The 18,287-nt window shown below is 38.0% G+C and overlaps 3 protein-coding genes across 7 annotated transcripts; all 3 read right to left on the reverse strand.

The window, feature by feature from the left end:
• Window positions 1–1,168: 1,168 nt before the first annotated feature.
• On the reverse strand, window positions 1,169–1,891 carry LOC149527543 (uncharacterized). Its single transcript, XM_089782653.1, has 2 exons — window positions 1,398–1,891; window positions 1,169–1,226 (listed from the first exon to the last, which is right to left on the reverse strand). Exons 1-2 carry the CDS (start codon window positions 1,889–1,891, stop codon window positions 1,169–1,171), a joined length of 552 nt encoding a protein of 183 aa, XP_089638779.1.
• A 2,231-nt stretch (window positions 1,892–4,122) lies between these two features.
• LOC110411437 (ankyrin repeat-containing protein BDA1-like) lies at window positions 4,123–6,345 on the reverse strand. Its single transcript, XM_021421578.2, has 2 exons — window positions 5,648–6,345; window positions 4,123–5,238 (listed from the first exon to the last, which is right to left on the reverse strand). The coding sequence occupies exons 1-2, from the start codon at window positions 6,218–6,220 to the stop codon at window positions 4,387–4,389; spliced, it is 1,425 nt and encodes a 474-aa protein (XP_021277253.1). The 5' UTR covers window positions 6,221–6,345; the 3' UTR covers window positions 4,123–4,386.
• Window positions 6,346–8,659: 2,314 nt separating this feature from the next.
• LOC110411440 (alpha/beta hydrolase domain-containing protein WAV2-like) lies at window positions 8,660–18,083 on the reverse strand. 5 transcript variants are annotated; one of them, XM_089782796.1, is made up of 10 exons: window positions 17,747–18,083; window positions 16,869–16,904; window positions 16,658–16,736; window positions 16,471–16,525; window positions 16,251–16,367; window positions 15,186–15,350; window positions 14,275–14,515; window positions 10,652–10,880; window positions 9,954–10,089; window positions 8,660–9,251 (listed from the first exon to the last, which is right to left on the reverse strand). In XM_089782796.1, the coding sequence occupies exons 1-10, from the start codon at window positions 17,982–17,984 to the stop codon at window positions 8,988–8,990; spliced, it is 1,560 nt and encodes a 519-aa protein (XP_089638922.1). In that variant the 5' UTR covers window positions 17,985–18,083; the 3' UTR covers window positions 8,660–8,987. The 5 variants fall into 5 exon arrangements, with proteins under 5 accessions (XP_089638922.1, XP_021277261.1, XP_021277262.1 ...); XM_021421586.1 differs by lacking the exons at window positions 14,275–14,515; window positions 15,186–15,350; window positions 16,251–16,367; ... (2 more) ...; window positions 16,869–16,904; window positions 17,747–18,083 and adding exons at window positions 11,618–11,650; window positions 11,811–11,926; window positions 12,501–12,781 and having other exon boundaries at window positions 9,864–10,089; XM_021421587.1 differs by lacking the exons at window positions 14,275–14,515; window positions 15,186–15,350; window positions 16,251–16,367; ... (2 more) ...; window positions 16,869–16,904; window positions 17,747–18,083 and adding exons at window positions 11,618–11,650; window positions 11,811–11,926; window positions 12,221–12,487 and having other exon boundaries at window positions 9,864–10,089.
• Window positions 18,084–18,287: the final 204 nt, after the last annotated feature.

Consider the following 18,287-nt stretch of genomic DNA (forward strand, 5'->3'; position numbering starts at 1 on the left):
GAAGTTTTCCCTGATCACCTCTACCTTCCGAATGAACAGCAGGGTTGCTCTCTGGTAAGGTTTTCTATTGAACCAACCCCTTGATATTGCTGGTGGTAAACCGAATGAACATTAGGGTTGCTCTCTGGCAAGGTTTTCTATTGAACCAACCCCTTTGATATTGCTAGTGGTAAAAACATGGTTCGGACGAGGTGCACGAGGTATTAAGAGGTTGGGAAAAAAATACAATACTCGGAACTGCATGGCAATCTAGTATATGTAGAAGAGTTCGTAGAATTATACAGCGGTATATACTGATTGGAGCATCGGAGGCAAGGGTGACATTGAACCTGCTTCCAGTGTCCATTATTTGTAATGGAGACATTGGTCTATAGAGAAATTATTGCTAGGATGAATGTCAGCCTGAGTATCAGTAGTGGTCAAAGTTATTCTAATTTGCATGGTGATTTCTACGCGGGTTGTGAAATCTTCACTCTTATTGTGATAAGGAGAATGAATAGAATCTCTGTGGATGAGCTTAATGACCAACTTCTTGGATAAATATTGCTGGAAGGGTTGAACTGCTTAAACTTATAATTGTAAAAAGAATGAGAGATTGAATTTGTTCCATAGCCACGACTGCTATGTATTCTTTTGTTGCTCGGAATTTGCCATTGGCATCTTCATCTTCTATGTATTTCTAGTTGTTCTTGTTAAAGAGTAGTCAATCATCTCTAACTTGCTTAGGATTTTTCTAAATTGATCTTGTTAAAGTAGTTGGATACAGAAATGTTGTTATTGCTGTGACTTTCTGCGGCTCTGTTTTTGTAAACTGGTGCAGGGTTATGTCAGGGAGGCTCAGTTGTTGTGGTTGTAGCCTGATGATGTCCTTGGGGATAGTTGTTTTGGTTGTACAGACCTGTTTTTTTTTGGCTGTATGGGCATCTTTAAGCCGAAGTTGCTTTCTTGTTAGAGTAGTTAATCATCTAAAAGTTGCTTAGGATTTTCTAAATTATGTAGTTAATCATCCATAAGTTGCCTAGGATTTTTCAAGGAAAGTTTTCAAAATTGTTCAGTATCCAAGATTCCCAGCGTTCGTGATACTTTAAATCATGACCAAATGCTCAACACCAAAACCATGGGAGTGGTATTTAACATTAATAATTCTATCAGATAATGCAGCCTAGTTTCAATATTCCAATTTCCAATGATAATTGATAGCATCATCACGGATGAAAGTGGGGAAACTGAAATGTACAACCATACTAGTTAAACAGAACAAGTCTGAGACAAATATCAACACCAATGCCACATTTGGCTCCAACAACGCATCCTGTAAGAAGCTGTGGTAGTTGGAATTGGCCAGCTTGGTCTCCTATAAGAATTTGATATGGATGATATACGTATTCAGACATTACCTTGATCCTGATCTTGCCTCTCTTTTCTGCGTGTGGAAAGGCTCTTCTTTATGTGTTTTGCTAGCCTCTGGACAATCCAGATAAATAAAGCGCGCTGTATGAGCTATGAAGACAATGCCAATTAGGGCCAACCATGCTAGCATAGCAATCGCCACCACCATTTGTACAGTTTGCTCATTGTCTGGCGTGATAGTTAACATAGCAATGTAGGTGACTGCCATAGGTATTAAAGTCAACCACAAGGTAGCCGTGAGAATCCACACAAATATTCTCTGCTTCAGATGTAATCCACTTGCAAGCCAAAACATTGTGCTTATGGAAGAAATGAAAGAAACCGTGTTGAATATCCAAAAAATGCTGTATAGCTTAGAATCATAAGTACCCAGCACTGACTGACCAGTGTGGAAATAGTCAGAGTCATGGTCCCAAACACCACCAGGAGGGCTGAACTCTGCTTGATAGGCCATAGCAGCAATAACAGAAGCAGCTACCATCAAAGTGTCATATTTCTTGTTCAAACAGTCATCATTCTTCAAGTGCTTCTTTTGTTATTGCCAGCACCAGATGCTGCTATGGCTTCAGAATTTACCGGCACTTTGGGTTTAATTTTTCACTTGCTTCAATGAATTGGGTTATGCCACTTTCTGATGCAAGGATCCCCCTTGATCTCAGTGCTATCGAAGTTAGGAGGGATTCACAAATTTTGATGCCTTTTAGATCTCTTGGCATGTTTGCCATTATATCTAAGGCTGTAAAACCATTTTTGTTTACAGCATTTACACGGTCTGCACAACATAAACAAAAATTCATAATGTTGGCTATAGTTTATTCTAGAAAGTTGACAGAAGTACATTTAGACAGACATTATGAATCTAGTAAAACTAAGATGCTGGGCTTTTGAAAATTAAGGGGACAGATGCTGTTGATCTGTTGGTTTATCCGAGGATTCTCCTTGATCAGAAGGAAGTCTCCTCTGGGTGTGTTTTTGGAAGGAAAGCTGGAAAGGCCCAAACTTAGTAATGTCAAGTGTGGCATTAAGTCATTTGTTTTGGAAGTCTAAGCGAAATCCAATTCATATGATTTCATCATTTCAGGCATGGGAAACAAAAAGCTAAAGAAGAAAACCAGTCCTAATACATACTTGAATTACTTAAATTATCATATGCTCAGTCAATGTGAATTCGGTGAGTTGGAGTCTATTCTTACTGACTCAAATAAGTGGCATTCAGCATTCCACCAAAACCAAGGACACAAAGACGACTTCCTGATATATGGGAGATAAGGTTGCCAACTTAGCTTCACTACAGAATTCAAAAGAAAAACCATCTCTTGAATAAATTCTTTTTGGATCAGGATATTCAGCAAAGGATTAGTGCCAACAATTGAGAACAAAAGTAAAAGAATTAACTCAATCCGCTTCAGAGATGCAGCTAAATGCAAGACACTATTTCCATCACGGTCTTTGATATTTCCTATATCCTTGTCCCTCCCCAGTTCCACCAAGAGCTTTATAGTTTTCAAACGGTTGTGCTTCACAGCCCAGTTCAGAAGGGTCTCTCCCTTGTCCAGTGTATTTTGAGCTGCTTCAGGATTCACATGCACCAATTCTTGTATGACATCAACCCGGCCTTTCATTACAGCTAGATGAAGAGGGGTTCTACCATCTTCCTCTCGAGCAAGACACATATCAGGATGCACTGATAATAGCAACTTAACCATTTCAGTGTAGCCATTGGCAGAGGCCAGGTGAAGAGGTGAAAAGCCTTGTGAATCCAACTCTGAGGCAAGTTATGGTCTACTATTCAACACTGCCTCGGCAAAATGGAGGTGACCTAGCATGGCAGCGATGTGTGAAGGAGTTTCATTGAAGCTTGTGGTTGAGAAACGGGCTAGAGTGAGTTTATCTTCTTCCATTAATTGGTTTAAGGAGCTAACACTCCCGCTTAGGGATGTTTCATAGAGCCTTTTCTCTCTTAGAATAATTCTTTCACGACCATCCATGGATGATGTTCAGTCCTTGCACTTTGCCAATGCCTAGCTTCATAATCCATTATATCCACAGAAACCAACAACCTCACTTTCAATCACAAATGCAGACCCTTTTACTTTCTTCTACCCACTCACACACTTTCTCTACGCACTTACTTAAAGATGAAAAGGTTGAAGGGCACTATTCCTTATGCTATCAAAGATAATTTTGACAGTTGCTCAGCTTATTTAGCCTATCCAGAGGAGTTTCATTATTTAATGAAGTTCGTGGTTGAGACTCAGGCTAGAGTGAGCTTATCTTCTTCCATTTTCCAGGAGTTACACTTAACACTCCTGCTCAGAGATGCTTCAAATAAAGTATTTTCGCTCATAATTCTTTCACGACCATCAATGGATACTTTCCTTTATGCTTAGCTACATCCGTTATATCCACCAAAACTACCTTATGCTTTTAAAAAATTTATTCTTTGCTTTTTACCAGTGGTTTTGCATAAATTCCAACAGTTTAACAATGCTGCAATTTCCTTTCTGCTGATAACTCTCAATATGTTATTTGATATAACAATTATTTGCATGCAGGTGGTATATGCCAAGGCCTAACAATGATATATAACAAGCAATCAAGCAGAAGGGTTCTTAGTTGATTTGGTTATGCTATTTACATTGTAACTCCATAAGGGTATCCCAGGATTGAAGAGAAAATATTGAAAATAAAGATAAATGCTGAAGCAAGGAGTAGAAAATATACAGTTTAATATCCATGTCATTCCAATTTGGTATGCTTTACAGTAGAAATATAGTATTGTAAAAGTAAGAAATTACCACAGTGGTATATGCAGGACAAAACTTGTTCTCAGCAAAGCTTGCTGAAAAAAAATGATCCAACTTTAACATTTACAAATCTATCACACCAATCTGAAACTAGGTACGACAGGCTTGGAACAATAACTTGAGTGTAGGCTACCAGCATGAAACTTGCAAAATTTTCATTACTTCCATCTCACACATCTTCCTGGTCATTGTCAACTTGAGCTGAAGGTTTCTGCTCCTTTTCCTTAATAAATCCGTACTTTCTAAGAACCCATAAGTTCATACGAATGACATTCCCAATGAAAACAACTCCCATAAGACACAACCACGCTAAGACTGATATCTCTGTTACGTCACGCAGCATACCTGCTGCGCTATCTGGTGACATATGTCTTAGAGAGATGAAGTACGTTATCACTTGGGCTGTGATGGCAACCCACATGATAATCATTTGAATCCACATCCATCTTCGTCTCTTCATCGGTAGCCCACTAACAAGCAAGAGTATTATGCTTAGAGACGCAAGGAAAGCAAGTGTGTTGAAAATCATAAATTGACCATACTCAATATCTTGGCTGTATGCCATAACAGCAGTTCCGGCTTTGCGAGGATGCTCCAGAGGGTTTCCGTTCCCATCTACATTTTCATCTGCTTGCCAAACACCTCCTGGTGGGGTTATTGCAGCTTGGAATGCCACAGTCGCAATCAATGATGCCACCACCATCAATGCACTTCGCTTCCTACCAAGCCAATCAGTGTGCTTATGCTTTTGTATTGGCATCCTTGAATTGCTTTCTTCTGCTGATACACGTGAGACAAGAGACATTGTTGTCTGGGGAACTTTTGTTGGATTTAGAACCCACTCAGGTGCAATTATTTGTAGATCCTTTGCACTTAAAACTCCAGCATCTCCAAGAATGCATTCAATCTCCATGTCTCTCAAATCTCTGGGGCTCTGTGTCAAAGTATCTAACACTGTGAAGCCATTCTTATTTATTGCATTTATATCCAGCCCAGGAACAGTAAGCAAAAACTTTGTGATCTGCAAAATTTATGAAATAGCAATATTATGAAATGAAATGCAACCGAGCTAACCTTTCGGATATTCATAAGCACATTATAGAATTAGATCTCCCAAAGCCAGCACCTCTAAAATACATCTGCATTAAATTATACACCTAAATGATATGAATTCTTTTGACAGTGCAAAGTACTTAATCTAGTTTGAATCAGAGAACAACCAACCAATTATGCTATGAACTCAAATGTACTTGAAAATGTTTGTGACAAACATAATTGTACCTTAGTCTGTCTTCATATTCTTAATTTCCATTACCAAATAAATATAACCCCTCCAACCAGAAGTAAGGAGTTGATAGTAAATGCAAAAAATTTAATCAGATCCAAATCTACACAAAAGGTTCAAATGAACACACATTGTAGAAGCATACCTCAATCTGCTTCTTGGCCACAGCAATATGCAACACAGTGTTTCCATCACAATCCTTCTGATTCACCAATACATCATCATCTTTTCCAATCTCTTCAACCAAACTCTTCAACCCCAACAACCTATTACTTCCCACACACAAATGCAACGCAGTTTCATCACGTTCAGTCACCACCTGAGCAGACTCAGGCCTACCTCGGACTAATTCCCTCACCACCTTAACCCTCCCCTTGATAGCTGCCAGGTGGAGTGGCGTCTTACCATCTTGATTCCTTACCATGCACATCTCTGGATCCACTCTGACCAACTCTTTGACTATCTCGAGGTGCCCTTTTGCTGCAGCCAGGTGAAGAGCAGAGCAGCCATGGGAATCCAACTCGGAAGCCAACTCCGGGTTTAGATTGAGAAGCTCTTGAACAAAATTGACATGGCCTAGCATGGAGGAAACATGGAGAGGGGTCTCGGAGACACAAGAAACTATAGAACGGTGAAGAATGAGAGGATCTTCTTGAAGTAAATCTTGGAGGGATTGGATGTCTCCTTCCATAGCTGCATCTGATAGCCTTTTTTCCATCTTTAATTTTCCTCTTTCTGCTCTAGCTTCTGCGTTTGTTCCTTTTAGAAATATCTTTTTCTTTTTTGTTTATAAAAGTCACTTCTGAAAGAAAGCCGCCAGGAAGAAGAGTGGGAACAGACCAAGGGGAGGGTTGTGGCTGTGGCTAACATCGAGGATGCTTGGGTCAGACGTTTGTGCTTTTGGAATTTTTGCTGTGGGACCCTCGGAAGCTTCTGTTTCTGTGCGGCGTTGACGTTGGTTTAACAAACACAGTTATACTTGTATAATACCAAAGTGTATTACTCTATTGACGTTTTGGAATTTTTCCATGTTTTAAACTTTTTCTTTTTTTTTTCCTCATCTGAAGGTTCACACTTAAACTAATAAAAAAGCAAGTCAAGAATTGTGATCCTTCATTATTAATTAATAATTCTTCAGTTTTAGGAATTGGAATATAGAGGTCGGAATACCAGGTTCCTGCCCACTCCTATTAGGATATGGACTGCCCTTGGTGTCCATATTAAATTGGAAAGCTGATGCATTCCATTTCCATTTCAAATTTCATATGATCCTTACCTGCTGAAACTAGCCAGCCTTATTAGCACGCTTGGACTAACAAGGAAAGGCTGAGCTGATCTGATTGGGCGGCTGAATTATAGTCTGGTAAAGGAGCCAGGGACATTGCCCACATTGGCATCAGGAAGTTGGGAACTAATCTCAGGTCTCAAATAATCAGATATAAGAATCAGTAAATAAATAAAATTCCCTAAGATAATATTATGTAAAACTATTTTCTTTGCCTGCCAGGATATTGAGTATCGTCAATTTATGATTTTCTACTGAAAATTAGGAATATGGAGAGTGCCTTGTCTCTATGGGGTTACTTCTTTATCCACTCACAGTATTATGGAATGGATTAGTAAATGATTTTGTATTAGTATTTTCAACTGTAACAAGTGGGTCAAAATTGTTTCATCAACCGTATAAAATAAAAGGAGTGACTTGATCACCTTAGAAGAAGTGGTCTTTAAAATTCAATTTAATAAAGGTAAGATTGGACTGATGTTCGATAAAGATGGAAATAAAAAGGAAGGGTACTGCTTGATGCCATGATAATTGAATGAAAAAAGATTAAAACAAACAAAAAATTTTGTTTTGGTTTACTTTGAAAAATAAGGAAACAACGAGTTAAAAAAAAATAAAGAAATTTTGAAGAGATTAAGAAGAACAAGAAGTCGAGTGATGATTTTAACTTTGATATCATGAAAAATTTAAAATATAAAAGATGTTTTGTTTTTTGTTTTTTAAATTAGATAAGTATGTATAATTATATTATATAAAATATGTGCATGTGTACATACACATGTACAGTACATAGGACTAGGTTATTCCTAATTTCCATCATCATCAGTGGCCTTGTTCCTGTGTGATTGAGTTGAGGCGCAACAGGAACAAGGCCACTGCAAGGAAACAAGGAATTGAATTTCTAATGGAAAAGTAAGGGAGAGAGGTATGTGAAGAATTTAAGAATGAGAAACTGGTGAGTTTGAGAAGGGAAATAACAAGTCATGATTATTATTATTATTATTATTTTTGAATTTGATTGAAGAAAATTTAAATTTTATTTTTTAAATAAAAAATTATATATTAATCAATGAATTTAAATGCGAAATATGACTGTTTATAACAGTAAGTGAAGTAAGATTAAATTTCTAAGTGGGAAAGAAAGGGCCGCTTCCACGGTCAAGTCCTTCCTGAAATTAAGTGAGCCACATGTATGTGGTCACAAAGCAATTTCGGGTACTAGTTTGTAGTGGGATCGAAAAGGTCATAAAGGGCGCGGAAAGGTCAAAAGGAAAAGAATTGTTTTCCTCGACGATGTATAAGTAGATGTGAAAACTAATGGGGGAACAAAAAAAAAAAGAAGAGAAAACATACACCTCTCATGTCCTTCTATCTTTTCCCTTCTTATTTTTCTCTGACATAAGGTGACTTTCAGTGTTTCCAATAATTTTCTGTGCGATATAAGGTTGGAGAGACATGAAAGAAAACTTTATCAGTAATCTGTAACATTGACGATTAACTTTGTCGCAAATGCTACTCACATGTCAACGACAGCTTGAACTTCAGCCGTCACGATGTATGATATCATATTCCTGAGACACACCAACAAACCTCCCATCCCCGTTTGGGCCATGGCCACCAAATACTAACCACAGATGAAGCACTTCAGTTCGTACTTCACAGTCATACCAACCATTAACCAACACTATCGAAAAGTTACTGCTGACTGAGACTCCAGGAATATTGATAGGCAGGACTCAGTTTAGTTGACCCTATTGTGTCAAGATTCAGTTCTCTTCCAATCTCAATGATGGTGGGGTAAGATTTTAGGTTCAAAATTTGCCAAAGACGCCCCAAAAGAACAGTGGAAGAGGTATGTAACTACAGTTGGACTTCAATCAAACGTCTGCAACCCGTCCCTCCGCAAATAAAGCAAAAAGAAACAATACGCATTCTATGCAGTATGTAGCCAACAGAACAGGGACAAAGATTTCCTACACTGGAAATATTATATATCCCAATTCTGGAATCAAATAGAATAAAAGTTCAGCACCTGAAAACTCTATCAATCCTAATATATCCACCTGAAAGTCCCCTAGAAAAGTACTTGATACATAAGCAGGCCAACTTGGCCCAGCACAGAAAATCTGACCACCTAAACAGTTGGCTGCCAAGAGCATGGGAGAATTACATGAGGTGAAAACTCAGCATCTCCTTAATGTCAAGGTCGTGCTCTCTTGTTGCTGCAAGAGGGGCACTTGTACTGCTTGATGTGCTCAGCCCTGGCAGGGGTGATCTTTACACATTTGCCATGAAACCACTTTTCACATATGTCACAACAAATCCAGAACTCATCTGAAGCATAGTTCTCTCCACATGCACCACACAAGGTTTCCCCATGCTCCTCTTCATCTTCCTCATCCATTCCCTCCTCCTCATCCTTGGCTTGCAGGCTCTTTGAATATTTAGCAGATTCAGAGCCTCTCTGAATTTAAATTCATTGCCAAATTAAAACAGAGGAAATTAGCATGTATATCATTGCACACAAACGGAAACAAATATAAACAACACTGAAACAATTAAAAGTATCACACATGCAATTGATACTAAATTGATAGTGCTACCTTGGCTTAGCTCTAGACCCATATACCCAATTGAAACAGTAAGTTACTTTTCTTGATCAAAACAGTATTACCACCACAAAAAGGAAATCTGAAACAAGGCTAATATAAAAAAATCATAGATGGTCATGAGAATCCAAGTTGAGGAATTCTAAATTGATGCAACAAAGAAAGATGATGACACCTCATGTAGATAGATCCCCAAAAAATCATGGTACAGAACAAAAAGATATGCACCCCAAAACAGCCTTAACATGCTGAATATGTGTCAACATTACCAAGGGACAATTGACAGAAGATTACAGGCCATAATTACCTTTAAAATTACATAATTTGGTTTATGAGAATGTTCAGCTGAGTTTGGCACAAAAAAGGAAAGGGAAAAAGGCAGGTTCAGCAAATTATAAATCAAGGGATAGAACAACTAAGTTCTAGATATCCCAATAACATAAATTCAGACTTTATAGCATACCCACCTCACTTCTGGACGTTGACACTACTATTAACCAATATCCATACTTTACTCCAGCTACCAGGAAAATTTTAAGCATTAATGTCCCGCTTACTGGTTTTGAGCTTGACTTGGATTTGTTGCTGCTGTGATTTGAAACTGATGACTTCTCCTTTCCCTGTTTCTTGGCACCTCCGGTGACAATTTCAAATATTGTTGGGAGATCATTTATCATAGTGAAGAGACGTTTCCTGCATCAAAGTTTGCATATGTTTGCAAATAAGTCCTTCAATCAACCACCATTACAAACACAAGAATATCCAGCAAACTGATATACACTACAAAAATGAAGAAATTATTCCTTAAAATGAAAAATTCCATTCAATCTTTTTCTTCTAATTTGTTTATATTAATAATATTTTAAGTAGAAATATTCCACTCAATTTCTAAATATCTGTCCCCAAGCTACATGTCCAGCATTAACTCAGATGTCCTTGACTAAACCTGTAGCACCCAGGGTCAAAGATGTGAACAACATGCTTACATGCACTTATAGCCAGTAAAAGGTTTAAATACTTGTTCCACATGACATGTTACACAAGAAGAAACCTGAGAAAGACATAATGGCTACATGAAAATTTTTTTCATGTACCCATTTCCTAATAATATTACTTTTTCTACCACCAAAGCTTATAGTTAGAGCAAAGTTTATCATGCATGCAGTCCACCATACATCAATATTGCCTCCCATCTGTATTCAAAAGGGAAAGAAAAATGCAACATAATGCAGCAGGTGAGGGAAAAAAATTATACCTGTCAGCTTTATCAAAACCAAACCTAGCACCAAAATAGAAAGCCACCGCTAATAACCATGCATCACTGTGAACAGCAACAAGTGACAACCAGTCCTTTTCTTGCATCCCATCTCTAGCAAAGTTAATACCTAATGCAGGCTCTGGGAGCTCAGGAGGCACTTCCTCAGCAGGCAAATTAACTTCCCAATGTTCATCAGGGAATCCATACAAGCAAAGATTCTCCTTCTCTGAAATAAATGTTGATCAATTAAAATTCAAGGAGACATAATAGGTTTGGCAAATTACTTATGACATAATACCTAAACAAGAAACAAGCCTTCAAGAATAGGCAACAACTTATTAGTAATTTACATATATTACATAATTAGTATAGGTTGTGGTACCTAGAGAAGCAAATAAGGATATTTAGGCTACGTATAACTATCAAGGCACCTTAAAGACAAGACTCCAGATAACCAAACTAATGGAATATCATACTAAACATGCTTTGGAGATTAAGAAGGTTATAGTACAAATCCTTGTTTCAATCAAAACTGAAAAAAAATTGAGGAAAATGCAAAATAAGCAACAAGGTTAAACACAAATTTACTCAAACACCTCAAGAGTTTGGCAACAAGTTCAAAATACGCATTTAAACTTAATACATACAAAAAATTATCCAGAGACTAGCTCAGTCAACTTGTATCTCACATTTTTAACAAGTTATCTACTTATTTCATTGTCGACTACCCAAAGTACCTCTCTAAATGAACTAAAGATACAGCATTGCTTTGTCAAAAGGCAAGCAACAGAAAACTTCAAATTCTAGAATACAGTAATCATATGGGAAAGGAAAGAAGTCAATTTGAGCAACTTCTGAATTACTACGTCCAAGAATCATAACGTAACAACTCAAGATTTGAATGTGCGATATTTCTCAGAATACAAGCAAAATTGCGAGAGAGAGAGAGACAGAAGCCCTGACCAGGATCGCACTGCTCATAAAATTCTCCAACATCTGCGACAACAAAAGAAAAACAAAGAAGCCAAAATTGAAAATTAGAATGCGGAGCAAAACCATGTAAAAAGTAACCCTAAGAAACTCAAAGGCACTACTCTTTTCGTAGTATGAATAAATTTGAGGGGAAAAAAGAGAGGAGAGAAGAGAAAAGAGAGACCAGTAGTTAAGGCTTTGATCATGCCGGCCCGACGGCCTTTAAAATCCCTAAAGACCTCCTCTACTGTTCTCAGGTTGTACTGAGTTCCTCCGTCCATTTCCGTACACTTCACTGCACTGAGAAAAGAGATAGCAGGTGTGGGGAGGAAAAGGAAAGAAGAACCAAGAAACAGAGAGAAAAAGGACAAGGATAAAATCGGAAATCTACAGTGCGCTTGACTTGGTATATCCAACAAGAAACATTTCAGCACCAGAAGAAGAGACACAGAAAAAGAACTACGATCAGTATATCTGTTTCAATTAATAATAATTGTTATTCCCCAAAACGGAGGTTTTCCCTAATTTTTTTTTCACTTTGCGATTGGGATTAGGGGGTGATGCCTAGGTCTGACATGGATGATAGGACCGTACAAGCCACGGGGCGTAAAGTAGATGGTTGAAAGCTCGCCACGTAGCGCGAGCTACTGTTGCTGCGGGGGGTATAATGCGGATTTGAAACCGATTTCGGAGCTGGAATTTTGAGTAAGGTTAGGGTTCCGAGATGGTGAAGAAGGATAGGCTAGTGTGAGCCCCGGGTGGTTGTTTTCTCCTGGAATGTAGATACAAAGATTGTCCAGTTCCAATGTCCACCGTTTTCATTTCATTTCTTGGGTTTATCGAAAAAAATATGAGATGATTAGATAAGATTTACATTCAGATGTGACGAGAAAGGGGGATTTGCAAATTGCAACTAATCACATGGCAGGACGATGATGATCCGTCGCCGTACACGTGTCCCACAATTTGTCTTTAATCTTGATCCCTTCCTCTGCAGCCTCAAGGTAAAATCAGCGCTCCATGCCACTGGAAAGATTCAATGTTAAGCCTGAATCGAACCAGCGTTTTTAAGCCTGAGCACCCTCAGCTCCGGTTTAGCCTCTTGCTGCGTCCATTTTATTGATGGGAGGAGAATGATGCCCTTACCACTAACCAAAGACGTTAATTTTATGCGGCCCACGTCTAGAAAAGCTTTCTTTCGCTGTCAAAAGGTCCCGTCGGGGTGGACCTCGTTTGAACTTTAAGCTTAAAGTAATCATCCTTGTTGAGTGCGATCTTCATCAAAGGTCATGATCGGAGGTTCAGTTGACAAATTGGGGTTTGGCGTGAGAAAACAATTGACATTGTTTGCTGCTTCAGTTATATCTCAATTCCAATATCTAGGCCTAGCTCTTGTAGTTTCTTCCAAATGAATTGAATCTTCATCTCAACTCATACGACTTAATTTTGTACATCTTATAAAAGTCGAAGAAGAGGTTTCTGGTTTCGACCACATTCCATACAAAGACTTACCAACCGTCCAAAACTACCATTAAGACAATAGAAGAGTTGCAAAAAAAAAACCTAAATTGTCAAACAATTGCTGAAACATCTACTCTCCCATGGGAAAATAGAGATACATATTGTTCAGGAAATCAGCAGCAACCATACATGTGCATTTCCTTTTTCAAGAGACTTCTTATTTCATACAATGAGAACCAGTCAGAATTAATATGGTATTTTGTGTGTTTGTCAAAGTCATACGGTATACTGAAGGGGCATCCAGCTTCCTTTTCTTTATCATTTTGATCAGCTTATGTTTGTATGCCAGCAAAAAACTCTTGGAGAGAAAGATCAAGGGGAGCAGGCAGCAGGTTATAAAGAGCTTCTAACAGCTGCAGCTTCAAAAGAAAAGGCACAAAGTTTGAGATCCAGGGTGTGAGCCAAACAATAAATTCTCAAAAGCTTACATGCCAGCCAGTCACCTCCTCTCGAAATCTGAAAACAGCATAGGGCATCCATCAATAAGAGGAAAAAAAAAGGGCCCGGGGAAGGGGGCAACAAATTGGAAAGTGGTGAGAGTAATTGCATAATATTGGCAGTTGGGACTACTATGAAAGCAAGACGACAGGAAAACTGAGAGAGAACAGAAAGCACGAAGCCCAGTTTCATGGGTGTGTTATTCCCTACCACCATAATGGCGATACTTATTACCTTTTCGAATCCACTTTCATGACTGTCCACCAGATGGACTTTGGAATAGGCTTGACGAAGATTTGGCAGGATTATCCAGCCTAGGTTGGTTTGTTTCTTAGTTGGGCTTCGCCCACCACATGCACCAAAAATAAAGGCATTTTAAGGTTTGGTGCAAAAATATTCCAGTTTAATACTCCAGTTAAATATAATATTAAACAATGTAGCCCTACTGTCATGACATTAGAAGCTTCCAACAATAGATTGTCAACAAGATGCAGATACCAGGTTGCATACAAGGTGCTTCTAGGGTTGGGGAAAGAGCTGGGATTTGGGGGAAAAAAATTGAATGCCAACCATTAATTTCAACCAAAGCAGGCAAATTTATAACATGAGATAGACAAAAATCCAGAGGCCAAAAACTAATCCTATCAAATATCATCTGGTGACAATTTCATCGGGAAAAGGTGAATTACCATAGCCATTTGGGGATTCATTTTGCTTTTTCTCTGGCACATGTTGTTCAAAGAACTGCCGAATTGTTCTCCAGTAGTGGTCACCACCAGCTAGCCAAGTGTCCATGTGCATGCCAGTAGGGAATTCTACAAAGAGGCATTGCCTGTTATGAGCTGCTGCTTTAGCATACAGCATTTGCATGTGGGATGAGGGAACCATCTCATCTTGCAAACCAGAAAGAAAAAGGATAGGCTGCTTGACCTGCAGATGTTAAGCTCAAAATTACAATGGATGTATGAACTAGTGAAGTGACAGAGGCTTAGAGTGCACACACAAACACATATATAAGCAATGACAAAGGAAAGAAGGCAGAAAAAGCATCATCACCATGTATTCCTGGTTAAAGAAATAGCAAAACCAAATGTAGAAATTAAAAAATGTTATTTTGCTAGAATGGAACATGTGTAGATTTCAATTTGGTAAATATTAAAATGTAAATAGGTTCAAATTGTATCTACAAACCATCTTGTAGCTACAAGAATTTGCTCTTAAGCATCCAATCTAAAATCAATTGGCAATGGAAAAAGAGGCCCAACCCAAAGTGCAAAAATTGGGTAACAAACAACTTTATCTCAATTCCATGTCAAAAACCCACTTACCTGAAAAAGCTTAGGGCCCAAGAATTGATTGTAATCAGAACTATAAATGTCTAAACAATTGCCTACCAAACAAAGAAACTCGTTTCCCTTCACAATTCACATAAAAAATTCTCATTGAGGGTGCATGCTCATATCAAAAACTACTTTACATACCAAGGACCATGAGACATTGACAGCTAACAGATATTAAGGGATGTTTCATTCATCGATCTACATGTCAACAACGTAGTCTAAGAGAGTCAGGAGGTTAAGTTAAAGTTACATGTAACTACCTGGCCAATGATATCAATGGTGCTCCATGGAGAGCGGACAAGAAAATTAAGAATTTTAGGACCTTTTGTACCAGGGCCTCCAATAAACCACTTCAGGAAAGGCAATAATACTCCAGCCATGTCCAAAATAGATGTGAAAGTGTTTTCCAGTATCAGTGCAGCAACCTGCAATTTTAAAGGCAAGCCAAGAAATGATATGCCGAATATGACCTCAAAATGATAAAAGGATTATTTAGTGCAAAAATATTGAAACTATTGTCAGTGTGTCTAGCCAGAAACATATATAATGATTCCAAAAATCCCTCTATCATCGGTCAGAAGATCATATCAACTATAAGAGAATGAACAGAACAGAATAGAGCAACCTGATCAAAGCAACAATGGAACAAACTCATGCAATCTAGAGTAATAGTAACCAACTTGTGATGATAACTGCGCAAACAAAAGCAAATTAAAAACCAACTAAGTTGAACAATGATGACACCTTGAAGTGGACTAAAAATCTCTGTAACCACATCTACATTGCCCAAAAATATGAAAAATCCCGTTCAACATGTATGCTCCATTGAGAAAATTTATGCGCTCTGGTCAAGCTACATTAGGTTGTCAACACTATACTAATTCTCAAATCCCAGCTATGTGGGTTGCGAATATTACCAGAATTTATTTCATTAGCACATTTCCAGTTTTCCCATTATCCTTTCAGCTTTAAACTAGATCATATTTCTCTGCCTCATGAAGGTAGAGACAAATCTTTGGCGCAAGACACAATTAATCCAACAAACCCGATCTAACCTCACATTTTACAAGTATAATGTGCTAAATATAGTTAAAATCTTGACATGCTATTGATGTAATCATGTCATGTCATGTCATGTTAAAGCAGACATCACAAGAGTTTAGCCAGGCAACAATCCAACGAGTATAACATGTTCAACCAGTATGCTGCTCTGGTATCCAGCATGAGTGTGAGCCACAAGACTGTCATATACTGGTTTCTGATTCTAAATCTGTCTAGTCTCAAGAGAAAGAAATGTAATCAAAATAATCACTAAAAAGGGATACCTTATCAGGATTGTTTTTGGTGAGTACAGCTCCAACAGCACCCCCAAGTGATCTTCCAAAGACTATTATTCTATCTGTGTCAATATCAGTCCGCTGAGAGAGATGATCCAATGCAGCCTAAACGGGAAAAAAACAGGAAAAGAGAGTAATGGTTAAGACACTATTTTGTTAAAGAAGTAGCTTTTTAAATCTAGAATACAACAACTGACAAAACAAAAACCTGAGCATCATTTATAATTCCATGCTGAGAAGGATAACCATCACTTGCTCCATAACTGCTTTTATCAATCACATGTTAAGTTCATAGATTAGTTTAGCGGTATACTAATAGTAAAAAATATTATGATGGCCATAACATAGGAAAGTTTAAACAGAGAAGCAGCACATTAGATATTCAGGACACCCACCCTCGATATGAAAGCATGAAGACATTGCATTGCAACCTCTGTAACATTATGCGAACCATTTCCAGACGATGAGCAATATCTACAGATCAGTGGTCAAGACTGCCCAAGATCCATGGATTTCACAAAAAGAAAATGTTTTGCCAACTGAATTCACTAAACTGTGAAAGAGTAAGAATTATAATACAAAAATACTAATGATGATGAAGGATACTTCCAGCATTCTCTTGGAAAAACAGGATGGTTGGACCTGCAAAACCAGTGGCACTACTTTTTAAGCAGAGAAAGAGTATTACAATCTTAATCACAAAATACCAATGTACATGTGTGACAATATTACAAGCCCACATCTTAGCTTATGGATATGCCAAGTGTGCACATGAATGTCTAGTGTATGCTATCATTTTCATTTTCAATTTTCCAGCCAACTATTTACTTGTTTTTCTCCGACACTTTCAAGGCCTTACAATAACCAGCCAAGTTCCTAACCCAAAACGAATTAAAACAGACAGGATGAGCACTTTAAGAGAAACACAACAGTTATGCATGCATATATCAATCTTATCAAATTGAACAAAACGCATGTTATCAATCATAAACAAAACCCACTAACTGATAGCTATCAAATAAATCACATCTTTCCCATAATTTTTCAGCTACTTTTAGATCACAGTAGCCACCACCATACATTGAATCTCAGCAATTAGTTCAGCTCTCATTTAGCTCAAATACACCCTTAGCATTTACATTTGTTTCCATAATCTTATATTCAAAGTTCAAACAAAGCAAAAAAAATAAATAAATAAAAACAAATTATACATTCTAATTTTCAATTGAAGATAACATTCCAAAAAAAAAACAAAAAATGCAACAAAATTCTTCCAAAACCGAAATCAACCTAAAAATAGCATTCAACCAAAAACAGTCGTAACCCAGCAAAAAAATCACTAGCTCAAAAAATTCAAACCGAAAACCAAACCCTAATTCACTCCCAAAAAAAAAAAGCACAAGCGCAATTCCTATAATTCATTCAACAGTATAACAAAAACCAAATAAAACGCTAAAAAAAAGTGGATCAGGAGTGAAAATGACCTCGACAGTCAGGCAAGAGCTTGATGAACCAAGCATGGAGTCGGACTCCATCGGAGGATCGGAGCCAAACGTCCTCGTAGATGAGTCGGAGCCGGGCCGGTGTTATCGGGTAAGACTTGGTTAGACCCGGTAAAACCGGAACGTAAACGAGCTTCTCTTGAAACGCCACCAGCAACGCCATCCCCGCCACCACTATCCCTCCCACTCCGTACAGCAACAAGCTCATGTACGACACCATTTTCTTCTTCTTCTTCCTCTTTTCTCGTTGTCGTACTCGTCGCTTTTTTTTTTTTGCTTAAGCCCTTTCTTTGTTTTTGGGTTTCTGCTTCTCGGGAGACTGTTTTTTATGTGGAGTTTCCTGGTTGGTTGGTTTAATTTTCTTTCATTTATTGAATTTCCAGATAATTTTGTTTGCTTTGGAGGGGTGAGTGGGTCCCCCTCAGCAAGGACCTTAGTCACTTGGGTTTAGGTTAGTTACCTTACAGACTTTTATACATTTCCATTTAATTTTTTCATCTATAAAATTAGTTGGGCTGATTTA

Source organism: Theobroma umbraticum, unplaced genomic scaffold, assembly GCF_002168275.2.
Source record: "Theobroma umbraticum cultivar Fairchild unplaced genomic scaffold, ASM216827v3 scaffold_56.0, whole genome shotgun sequence".
NCBI lineage: Eukaryota > Viridiplantae > Streptophyta > Magnoliopsida > Malvales > Malvaceae > Theobroma > Theobroma umbraticum.